The sequence below is a fragment of the Sinocyclocheilus rhinocerous genome, unplaced genomic scaffold (assembly GCF_001515625.1).
Source record: "Sinocyclocheilus rhinocerous isolate Xijiao unplaced genomic scaffold, SAMN03320098_v1.1 scaffold936, whole genome shotgun sequence".
Taxonomy (NCBI): domain Eukaryota; kingdom Metazoa; phylum Chordata; class Actinopteri; order Cypriniformes; family Cyprinidae; genus Sinocyclocheilus; species Sinocyclocheilus rhinocerous.
Genome location: NW_015662583.1, coordinates 103,683 through 115,024, shown reverse-complemented (window position 1 = coordinate 115,024; position 11,342 = coordinate 103,683). Strand labels below are relative to the sequence as shown.

Genomic DNA, 11,342 nt, shown 5'->3' with positions numbered 1-11,342 from the left:
GCCTCTGCAGAAGAAGATCAACGCCTGCTTCTACATCACTGCCTGTTTAGCTCCACCCACCGATTCTACAGCACTACCTGTTTAGCTCCGCCCACCGATTCTACATCACTGCCTGTTTAGCTCCACCCACCAATTTTACAGCACTGCCTGTTTAGCTCCGCCCACCGATTAACGCATATAGTGTAAATAAAGAGAGCAACAAATGCAGGTCTACACAGAAACCAAATGATAAAGATGCTCCAAAGACGCTGTTCAGAGCCAAGCTGTGGAAAAACACAGTCTTTGCATCGCCGTCATTCTGATCCCAACATTAGGAAAGAGTGGATGAACTTTATTTTTAATGAAGATCCAGATCGCGTCAGTAAGAACTTGGTCCTTTGAGAGAAAAAGTACAAAAAAAAACAACAAAAAAAAGGCAGTTCATGACACCTTTAAACTAAAGGCAAAAATGATTTAAACTTACAAATATACTTAGCTATTTAAATAATATTTTTCACATTTGATTTTTGTTGCATTACAGTAATGAGAATGTTATATATAATATTATAAATTCAATTATTATAAAATTATAATATAATTTGTGTAATTTTGTAGTAATGAATGTGATTAATTTTAAATTTTAATTAAGATATAAGATATAATATATATAATTGTTATTGCATTACAGTAATGAGAATATTTGTAATCTGTAGTAATGAATGTGCTTAATTTTCATTAAAAAAAATCACAAATTGCAATATATATATATATATATATACATATATGTATATAATATTATAATATAAAATTATTATTATAATTGCATTACATTACTGAGATTTTGTGTAGTTTGTAGTAATGAATGTGCTTAATTTATATATACACACACACATTTGTTTTCTTTTAATGTTGTGTGAAATATTTTCTGATCATTTCTTGACTGTTTTCCTGAGATTTACCAATAATCCATAAACTACAAAACTGTGCTGTAATGAAGTTACTCAGTCTAGTTCACTTGGCCTTACCTACTTTTCATTTAGTTTTACTGTATATCTCATATGCTAATCCATAAGTATGCAGTCAGTACAGATGAGCATGTAAAGGGCCGGCCTATTTAAACATCATTAGTGTGATGGAGTGTTTTCATTTGACCTTGCAGAGGCTGTTCAACTCAATAGCAGCATCATTATTATGGCCAGAATCATCTGAAAAATTATGCGTATTATCATCATTTTACAGTGACATGCTTAGGTAAACAACCACTTTATAAGAGACTGGTATATTTTAAGACAGATAGCCGAGCGCAGAGCCTATTTTACATCACCTGCATAATAATGAAAACGCCAACCAAACCACAACAAAAAACGTGCCGCTTCTGTAGCGCTGCTCAAACACACTGCATTATGGTTCGGTCAAGCATGTTTAAGAGGGCAGATCAATTGAAATGGCATTGTGTGACTGCCGGTTTCGACCCGATCACTACAACAGCTTTTCCGTCAATAGCATGATGAAGCTTATGTGTGTAATGAAGTCATCAGGAACTCTGGGTCAACAAGCTCCTTCCTCAAAAGCTCTGAAGTGGCTTTTAAACAGATCTTGGCTTTTGAGACAAATTTGTGCATCTCTACTGCTAGAAGCTGCATAATGATTCTGATTGCCCTTGCAATTTATGCAATTACTTTCCAGTTTTTATGCAACATGCAATTAATGGATGCTCAATGTATAATGCAATGTTGTCCTTGTTAACTAAAACTAAAACTATTAAAATAGTTTTTGTTCATTGACATAGCCTAAAATGTAAATAAAAAGCAGAAAAAAATACAATAAATACTAAAATGACACACTTGCAAATGTACTTTGCTATTTAAATAATATTTACATTTTTGCATTATAGTAATGATAATTTGGTGGGTAAATATAAATGTCATGAAAATAATGCAATCACAATCAGATTCTGGACTGGAGTTGCAATTGGTGAAAAAGCTTTTCAGGTTTTGTGGAATATGCAATAAATAATAAATATATATCTGAAATGTTGCTTTGGCAATTAACTTAATTTGAAGTACTAAAATTAATAAAATAATAGAAAAATATAATAAAAAATTATAAAATAAAAATGAGAGCATGGTTTTTGTCCATTTGAAACTAATTTAAATTCAAATAAAATACAAATGCGAATATTAGATGCAAAACCTAAACTTATAAATAATAAAATTACTCGCATTAAAACTGAAAATTAAAGCTAAACAGAAATATAAAAATAAAAATCACAAAAGCGCATTGCTTTTGCTCATTGAAATTAAGCTGAAAAATAAAATATAATGAAATATAAAATGTAATAAAAATATAAAATATACACATTATATTAAATAGTGGTTCAACGGATCACAAATCTCACGGTTCGGTCCGTACGGATCACAGATCAACTACGATCCGTTTAACCACTAATAATAAATAAGTTGTACTAGTAGTAAAATAAAAATTAAGCTAAATCGAAATATTAAAAAAAAATGATAAAAATGATCAAATTACTCAAACATAAACTAAAATTGAAATGAAAACTTAAAATATAAAAAATAAAATCTAATTCAAAATATTATACAATATAAATTGCAGAAAAATAGAACACAATACAGACAGGTGTTCGGCAGTGCAGGACGAGAGCAGCACCTGTGCACACGCTGTTTTGAATGCCACGGCCGAAACACAATGACATTCAGACTGACCGCAGGGTAAACAGCACTCATTGGGCCTGTGATGACTCAACGAGGACGAGAGCGGGACCAAACACGCCTGCGCTGAGTGCGCTCCACCCAGCTGTGGTTTCACCCATTTACACACCCAACCTCTGCCTACCTCCACATCCACATCAGCAGGCAGAAACCCAAACATCAAACGCCTCTCTGTTTCAATAAAATGTTTCCTCACTCGAAGTAATGATAATAATAGAGTCATTTGTTTGTGAACTGGACTACACTGTTCGTGCTGCATGTGTTTGGTTTACTAAAAAGAGCTGATTCAAAAGAGTCATTTGTTTGTGAATTGGACTACATTGGTTGTGCCGCATGTTCTTGATTCACTAAAAAGAGCAGATTCAAAAGAGTCATTTGTTTGTGAATTGGACTACATTGGTTGTGCCGCATGTTCTTGATTCACTAAAAAGAGCAGATTCAAAAGAGTCATTTGTTTGTGAATTGGACTACATTGGTTGTGCCACATGTTCTTGATTCACTAAAAAGAACCAATTTAAAAGAGTCATTTGTTTGTGAATTGGACTACACTGTCTGCGCTGCGTGTTTTTGATTCACTAAAAAATTATTTATAAGAATAATTTGTTTCGTGAATTGGACCACACTTGTTTTGTTTTATGTTTCTGATTCACTATAAAGAACTGATTTAAAAGAGTCATTTGTTCAGTAATTGGACTTCACTGGTTGTGCTGTATGTTCTTGATTCACTAAAAAAATCTGATTTAAAAGAGTAATTTGTTTGTGAACTGCTGTCTGTATCTGATTCACTAAAAGGAGCTGATTTAAAACGTAAATTAGACTACACTGGTTTGCATGTATGTTTCTGACTCACTAAAAAGGAACCAATTTAGAAGAGTCATTTATTCATGAATTGAACTACACTCTGTATGTTACTGCGTGCATCTCGCGTTCAATGGAAGTGTTTTCTTGGCATCTTTTAGGATAAACACCTTTTTTATCTTATCAAATTCAACTCTAAATCTAATTTGGACTGCAAAAATTTGACTGCATAACTGCAGATTCAAAAGCAGATGTGGATAAATAAACAATGGCAAATTAAGATTGATCTTGGGATTTCAAGAATCAAGATTGAAGATTGTGATTCATCTGAAAAATCAATTTGCATGAACACAAACTCTTCTGCATTACATGCGTCTGGAAACATACACCACACATGTACATGAACTCTGATGTTTCTAGCTATGCAAGTTTGATTTAGTGAATTTTGCACTCTAAAATGTGCAATTCATTAAGAAACATTGCATTCTCAAGATGTGCTATTGCAGTTAGCGCAAAATGTCTTCTAATACAGTCAGCGGTTTTTTCAGAACAACTACTGTCATGGTGGAGCAACAGTTTGGCACATTAAGTTAGTTAAGCTGTTGACATATTTATATATAGCTACTTGGCATATTTGGTTTGGACACTAAGTATGAACAAAAGGACCAGCAATGCACTGGTCAAGAATTCATATATGTGCATTGTGCAAAGCATGTTTCCACCCTAAAGGTGCTTCAACAATTCGTTAACTTCCAAATGCCAACTTTTTCAACACCACTGGTTTTTGGGTTTTTTGTTTCATTCATTTTTCACACAGGAATTTAAAAAAAGTCTTTGTTAAAGAGTTATAAACCATGAACCAAACCAACCGGCTACGAGGAGAATTGCAACATACGAACTTTGATTTGACACAAAAAACTATTTGAAAATCGGACAAAAATATAAAGGTACCAGAATGTGTACTAAACTCCTTAATGAGGGAAAGAACTACAATTCCATTAAGCAATGAAAAACAATGGCGAAATATAAAATGATTGATTATGCATATAGAAACATATTTTACGTTTATTGCAAAATATGCACATATTTAAGTAGTTTGAGAGCGTACGGAGATTTACTAGGTTACGTCATTTGCAGTGCTTCACAGGAGTGGGCGGAGCTCATTTGGCACAAGTTGCTTTATCGCGATTCTCTGATTGGTGGATTTTTTATTTTTTTTTGCAGAATCATGGGTAATGTAGTTTTTTTTTGCCAGGAATTCTGCCTTGGCGAAACATGCTCTCTTCTCCAAAGCCCGCCCTCTAAGGACATGTGAGCCAATCAGACGACAATAAATTGCATTAGTGCCCGCCCACTTTTTTGCACTGTAGGTTCCGCAAGTTTTTTATGTTTATTGCAATATATGCATATATATACAAATATTTAAGTAGTTTGAGAGCATATGGGAGTGCTTTATGGGAGTGGGCGGAGCTCATTTTGTGCAATTTGCTTGTCGCGATTCTCTGATTGGTGGAGATGTCTTTGCAGAATCATGGGAAATGTAGTTTTTCGCCAGGAAATCTGCTGTTAAACATTTCTTTTAAAATTAAGTTGAAATAATGCAGGCTGATGTCTTCAACTAACGCATAAACCATCGATTAACAACCTCGTAGCTCACAGTAGATCTGTTTTTTAAGGATTATCATTAAAAATCAACTCCTCTATGTGGAAATGAATGTGATTTTTACTTCTGGAACCTTTTGCAATCTGTAAACTTGAAGATGCAAAATGATAGACAAGACATGCGTTGAGCGTTTCTGATTGGTACTAAAAATAATTGCTTACAAAACCTGAATTCTCACAGGGATGGGTGATTTTTCATATATATATATATATATATATATGATAGCGTCCACGCAGAGGATCCCTGGCCATCCCTGTACTTCTGTTTCATGGCCAATGCTTTGTTTGATAAACACAGGGTGGTTTCCAATAAAAATGACACTTCGCATTCCCACATGGATCACTGACTTCCTCAACTCTAACCATGAATAATGAAATACCACAAGACTCGCAGGTAAAGACGACGCCGGATAACGCATCGCGCCTCGCGTGCCGCAGGTGTCCGCATCCCCGTCATGACATTTTGCTTAAAATAGGATGCTGCGCGCGCCTCGGGGGATGCGTTCGCTAGGTGCGTGTCCGTGTCTTTACGGAGGAATGACAGAAAATCAACAATGAGCCGGTGCGGGGATCAGCTCGAGCTCTCGAGCACCGGCTTATGGGTGTGGAGGGTGTCATGCACGAGCCGGGCTCAAACTAAAGGGATCCACATAGCTACATAAATACACACATCATGCTGCAAATGAAGCCGCCGATGTTCACATAACCGGGTGAGCGTCGTTAAGCACGCAGACTCGCGCCCGATGCCAAATCACCGCATTTCGTTTTCACACGCGAGCCTGCAATGGTGATGCGGATGCGCGCGCGTCGCGTCATGTTTACCTCTCAGCCATGGTGCCTCTCGTTCCCGCTTCAACACGCAGCGAAAGTAATCCACAGGACGCCAGACATGATGATAGAGGCTCCGCCGCCGCCGCAGTCAACGCGAGTGAACGAGGGTCTGGAGCACGCGCTGTCCGCCCGCGTCTCCGTCACCACCGACAACCTGACGTCATTTTGCGCTTCTAGCACGCAGGCGAGCGCGCGGGGAGGCTGAACAGAGCAGGTTACCATGGCAACCCGAGCACGCCATCTCTCTCTCTCTCTCTCTATCTCTATCTCTCTCTCTCGGAACACAAAGACAGACACTAATGAATTCATTATCTGCTCATAATTATGGCAGCGGATATTATAGATTTATGATTCCTGCATATGGATGAACTGAAGGAGCCAAATCTATCTATCTCTCTCTCTCTCTATCTATCATCTATCTATCTATCTATCTATCTATCTATCTATCTTAAACAACACTCATACATGTCTAAATGGCATTGCATTAGAAAAATTATTAAAGCAAGTAGCATTTTAATGCAATATCAATATATTATAATTATTTTAAATATTAATTCAAGTGGCATTGTTTTAAAGAAAGATAGCAAACCAGTAAAAAAAGTGTAACCCACATTAAAATATGGTTTAAATGAGTATACATAAATACATAACTGCAATAATTCATGATATTTTAAAATAAACGATAATAAATAATATTTCGTATAGTTCATAAATAGGTTAAAAAGCATACATTTAATTAGGAGTTTGTAGGGAAATTACAAAAATAAAAAATGGTAAAGCAACAAATACAGTGTTCAAAAAGTCTAATAAAATTAATAACTTTCCAGTATTAATTGCATTATGATCTTTTAACAATTCACATCCATCCTTTAAACTTTTTCCACTAATGCATTTTTAATTAAATATTGATTTTTCCGTTTAATTAATGTCTTTCTTTTTTATTTGTTTATTACGCCAATGTAAATCACATTCCCATCGTGCATGAATTAATCTCGCCTTGCGTATTTAAATACAATACAGCGCCATCTAGTGTTCACTTCAAGCACAACCAAATGCGCCACTGCTGCTTATGATCATGTGACTTCCTTTCTAACAAAATATACATTTTACAGTGTTTAACAGAGCTCAAAATCGAAATACACCAATAAAACCCTAACAATGACATGTTTTACTCTGTGTACGCTGTAGAATCACGGCGGTTTTGATCTCAGTAAAGCGGAACTGATGCGCCTGGCGTTTGGTTTCCTCCGGATCGCTACAAAATATAAACATTGCTGGATCCGAGCAGGTTTGCAGTAAATGAAGCCGCTATGAGGTTTGCTAACAGGCTGTTCAGCAGTGAATGGAGGAGGTTTTTGAGCAGGGATGTGTCCTCATACACACAAGGACAGAGTCCAGAGGCGAGGATCAGAGAGTATTTCTACTATATCGACCATCAAGGACAGGTACACCACTGAGAAGATGGCTATAATGTTGTTTACTTTGTGTCATTCCCATATTCATGATTTATTTCTCTCTTGTCAAGCTGTTTCTGGATGACACCAAGGTGAAGAACTTTGTCACCTGTTTCAAAGGTATTTCTGGGGTTTTGAAACACCTGCACACATGCATAATGCACATATCCAATACTATGTTGTGTAATGTTTTTATGGAATATGCATACGTCATGTGGTCTCTATTACATTAATATAAACCTCTTTAGTTCTTACACAGAGTACAGTATGCTTGCCATATTCATAACCCATGGCAAGGTTTCAAAAATGGGGGATTGTGAGATGAAACGCTAATAATTAAAAATAAAATAAATAAAAACAATTCATTTATAATAAAAAAATTTTTTTTTAAATAAATAAATGATTTGAAAGCTGTTTCTGGATGACACCAAGGTGAAGAACTTTGTCACCTGTTTCAAAGGTATTTCTGGGGTTTTGAAACACCTGCACACATGCATAATGCACATATCCAATACTATGTTGTGTAATGTTTTTATGGAATATGCATACGTCATGTGGTCTCTATTACATTAATATAAACCTCTTTAGTTCTTACACAGAGTACAGTATGCTTGCCATATTCATAACCCATGGCAAGGTTTCAAAAATGGGGGATTGTGAGATGAAACGCTAATAATTAAAAATAAAATAAATAAAAACAATTCATTTATAATAAAAAAAATTTTTTTTAAATAAATGATTTGAAATTTATTCTAAATAAAAATGAAAACACTTGCATGATTGTTAACAGATGTTTACAGCATTTCTCCAGTAATTCGCCAAAATAAAAGCGCAGGAATTTGAATGTTTGAAAATAATTCATGACATAAATATTGTTTATATAAATACACACACATACCTGTGTATATTTACGAAATATATGTCATATATATTTATATTTCTACATAATATAAATCATATAGAAATATGAATGTATGTAAATATTTCTTAAATATATACATGTGTGTGTATTTATATATATACACGATTAATTTATTTGACAGCCCTAATTATAAATTGCGTTGTAAAGAATTTTTTTATCATTATTATATTAACAAATATTATATTTTTGTATCAGTACAATCGTTATTTGCAACTAATATTCCTGCGTTGATTTTTTTTTATAGAGTTAAAACTAATAATGCTAATAATGGAATTATTAGTATTATTAATAATATGAGAACTGTAAATATGCAAATGTGTTGTTAAATTATTGAAGTATTAACTTAAAACCTTAGGGAGACTTTAAGTCAGTTATATTTTAATATCTCTGGTATTGTACTACTATAGTTTTATTATAATTTTAAATACGTTTTTTATTTTTAGATTTTTCATTTTAATTGTAGTCAATAGTTTTTAATTAGTTTCTATTTAAGTTCTAAATTACGACTTTATTGAATTAATACTGATTTTATTTCAGTTAATGTTTATTTTATTTAAAGTAATGAAAGTGATTTTTTAATGATTTTAATTTTAGTTTAAATTTTAGGTTTAGTTAACTGTAATAACCCTGCTTCATATGTTACACCCAAAAGGTTCGGCTGATCAAAAAAAAAAAAAAGTTTAGGAACCCCCATTATTAACACAATGTATGAAATGCACTAAAATGTGGATTTTTCCCATACATTTTCTCACTAGGCATTGCAAAAAAAACGAAACCAAACAGCTCTGAGATGAAATTAATGGTATTTTATAACTCCAAAAACTCAAAAGCCTCTTGCTTTCTCTCTCTATTAGACCAGCACTTCTTAGTGTTCTTCTTCAACCGTCTGAAGGTCAACCAGAGCGGCCGATATGACCAGGACTTCCCCTTCCTCTCGCTCTGCGGACGCGAGCGCAATTTCCTGCGCTGTGAAGACCGGCCCGTTGTGTTCACGCACCTGTTATTGGAGGCGGGGCATGAGGAGTGTCTGTCATACTGTGGAGGCGGAGCCAAACTCACCGTTCCGTTCCGCCCAGAATCTCTCTTCATGCACCCGGTCAGCGGTAGAGTGTACCATCCCGGACCTGAGCGGGGGGGAGGCGTGGGGTTGGTGCGGTCAGCGCTGGCCATTGAGCTGAGCACTCACTTTGAGTACGCCACGGGTCAGGAGAGCACGGGACAGCCCACTCATTTCATATGGGCGGGGCATCCACGCACTCTAACCAATGAGCTGGCCAAACAATTTCCTGTTCAAACAGATGAATGTGTGAAGCTGCAATGATTCACTCAACCTACTAATGCATTGTGATTATTAAAATCCTGCTGAAATTAATGTATATTTATGTATAATGTATATTCTAAACATACTGCTGAAATAAATGTGTATATTGGGTCTTATGGCTGATTATGGATATGATTTCTTTAAAAAAAATAATATACTCACCCTGGTTTCTTCCATAATCCATATTACTTCTGTAGAGAATAAACTTGATGTTTAGCAGAATGTCCACTCTCTTCAAATAATAAGTATAATAAGTAATAAAAACAAAATCAACACAGAAACACCACTAAACTATTAAGATTTTCAATCAAACACACACAAGCTCCTATAGCGCAGGTGTGTTTTATTGTAGTGGATGGAGAAGGAAAAGCCTCATGAATTGTCAAACAGACATATTCCTCCTTTAATAGTGCTTAAAAATAATCCCGGGATGCATTTAGACAAAATAATAATAATAAATAAATAAAGGAGTTTTCATTTGCGTCACACGAGCGTTTGAATGTGTGTTATTTTATTGTTTTGATGGCTTTACTTTTATTATAAAACAGGGTTTCCAAAACTAGACTGTAAAAAGATGCTGCCTTAAATTTTTAAGTACAATCAACTGTTTAAGTCATTTCAACTTAAATTACATTAAACTGGCTTTAAAAAATGAGTCGAACCGTGTACAACTTATAAAATAAAGTTGAAAATTGCTTATTTTGATGAGTTAATGTAATGTTAAAACACATGTTATCACAACTTATTGGTCATATCATGTCATATCAAGAAATTACAGTTCTTGAGGAAACTGCAGGAGGTTTAATGAAAAGCTTATAATTAATTAAATCATAAAAAATCTAAATCTAAATAAAACCCTTACTTTAAAAAGATGATTATTTGTTTACCTGCATGTCACGTGACCATTAATCGACAGAACGTGAATATGTAAATGTTTTGTCAAATTATTGAAATATTTACTTAAACTCTCAGGGGTCTTCAAGTAAATATTTTAGGTGATGGAAAAAAAACGAGATTATTTCATATATTATATTTTGGGGAAAATTAGCAAAAATTATGTTTCCATGTGATGGGAAAAAACGAGATTATTTTATATATTATATTTTGGGAAAAACGAGCAAAAAACTATATTTCAATGTTTTTGCGTTCCCTCGAGAAATTTTGCCTCCGCTTGCAATACTTTTGTGATGGAAATATGGGAAGAAAAAACTATATTTCAATGCTTTTGCGAGTGAAGTATCTGTGGAACGCAACATTTTGCGAAAGAACGAAAACTCTGTAGTTTTTGTGAATTGTGAGTGAATGCAAAGTTTCTCGGTGGAACGCAATACATTTGCCAGACTCAGAGAACACAAGGTTTTGCGGGCGATGCTTTCTTGGGTAAATGCGAGAGAACGCAAACACATTGAAACCCAAATAATAGGCCTACACGCACGTCTGCAAGATGTCTGTTAAAGATCGCTTCATCTGGAAAGCATCTGCTCTGTACAAACATCTGATAGACGTCTTTAAGATGTCAGTTTTACATGCATTCTAAATCATAAACATCTTAAAGACATCTTCTAAACGTCTACTTGACATCTGATAGGAAACGTCCTATAGACGGATCAGGGGCGTAGATTACGCGGGGGACGCGGGGGACG

The 11,342-nt window shown here is 34.8% G+C and overlaps 2 protein-coding genes across 3 annotated transcripts in view; one reads left to right on the top strand and one right to left on the bottom strand.

Annotated features, from left to right (window-relative positions):
- The window catches only part of LOC107728102 (rho GTPase-activating protein 39-like), a 51,993-nt gene extending 49,092 nt beyond the window's left edge, over nucleotides 1-2,901 (bottom strand). Inside the window, exon 1 of the mRNA XM_016538182.1 lies at nucleotides 2,836-2,901. Within this exon, the coding sequence (XP_016393668.1) occupies nucleotides 2,836-2,849 (14 nt within the window). The 5' untranslated portion in view covers nucleotides 2,850-2,901. The remainder of the gene's footprint in view (nucleotides 1-2,835) is intronic.
- A 4,178-nt stretch (nucleotides 2,902-7,079) lies between these two features.
- On the top strand, nucleotides 7,080-9,806 carry LOC107728113 (UPF0598 protein C8orf82 homolog). Of its 2 annotated transcripts, XM_016538193.1 has the most exons (3): nucleotides 7,080-7,447; nucleotides 7,528-7,576; nucleotides 9,233-9,806. In XM_016538193.1, the coding sequence occupies exons 1-3, from the start codon at nucleotides 7,313-7,315 to the stop codon at nucleotides 9,697-9,699; spliced, it is 651 nt and encodes a 216-aa protein (XP_016393679.1). In that variant the 5' UTR covers nucleotides 7,080-7,312; the 3' UTR covers nucleotides 9,700-9,806. The 2 variants fall into 2 exon arrangements, 1 of the variants encoding a protein (XP_016393679.1); XR_001638433.1 differs by lacking the exons at nucleotides 7,080-7,447; nucleotides 7,528-7,576 and adding an exon at nucleotides 7,863-7,916 and having other exon boundaries at nucleotides 9,233-9,300.
- The last annotated feature ends 1,536 nt before the right edge of the window (nucleotides 9,807-11,342 follow it).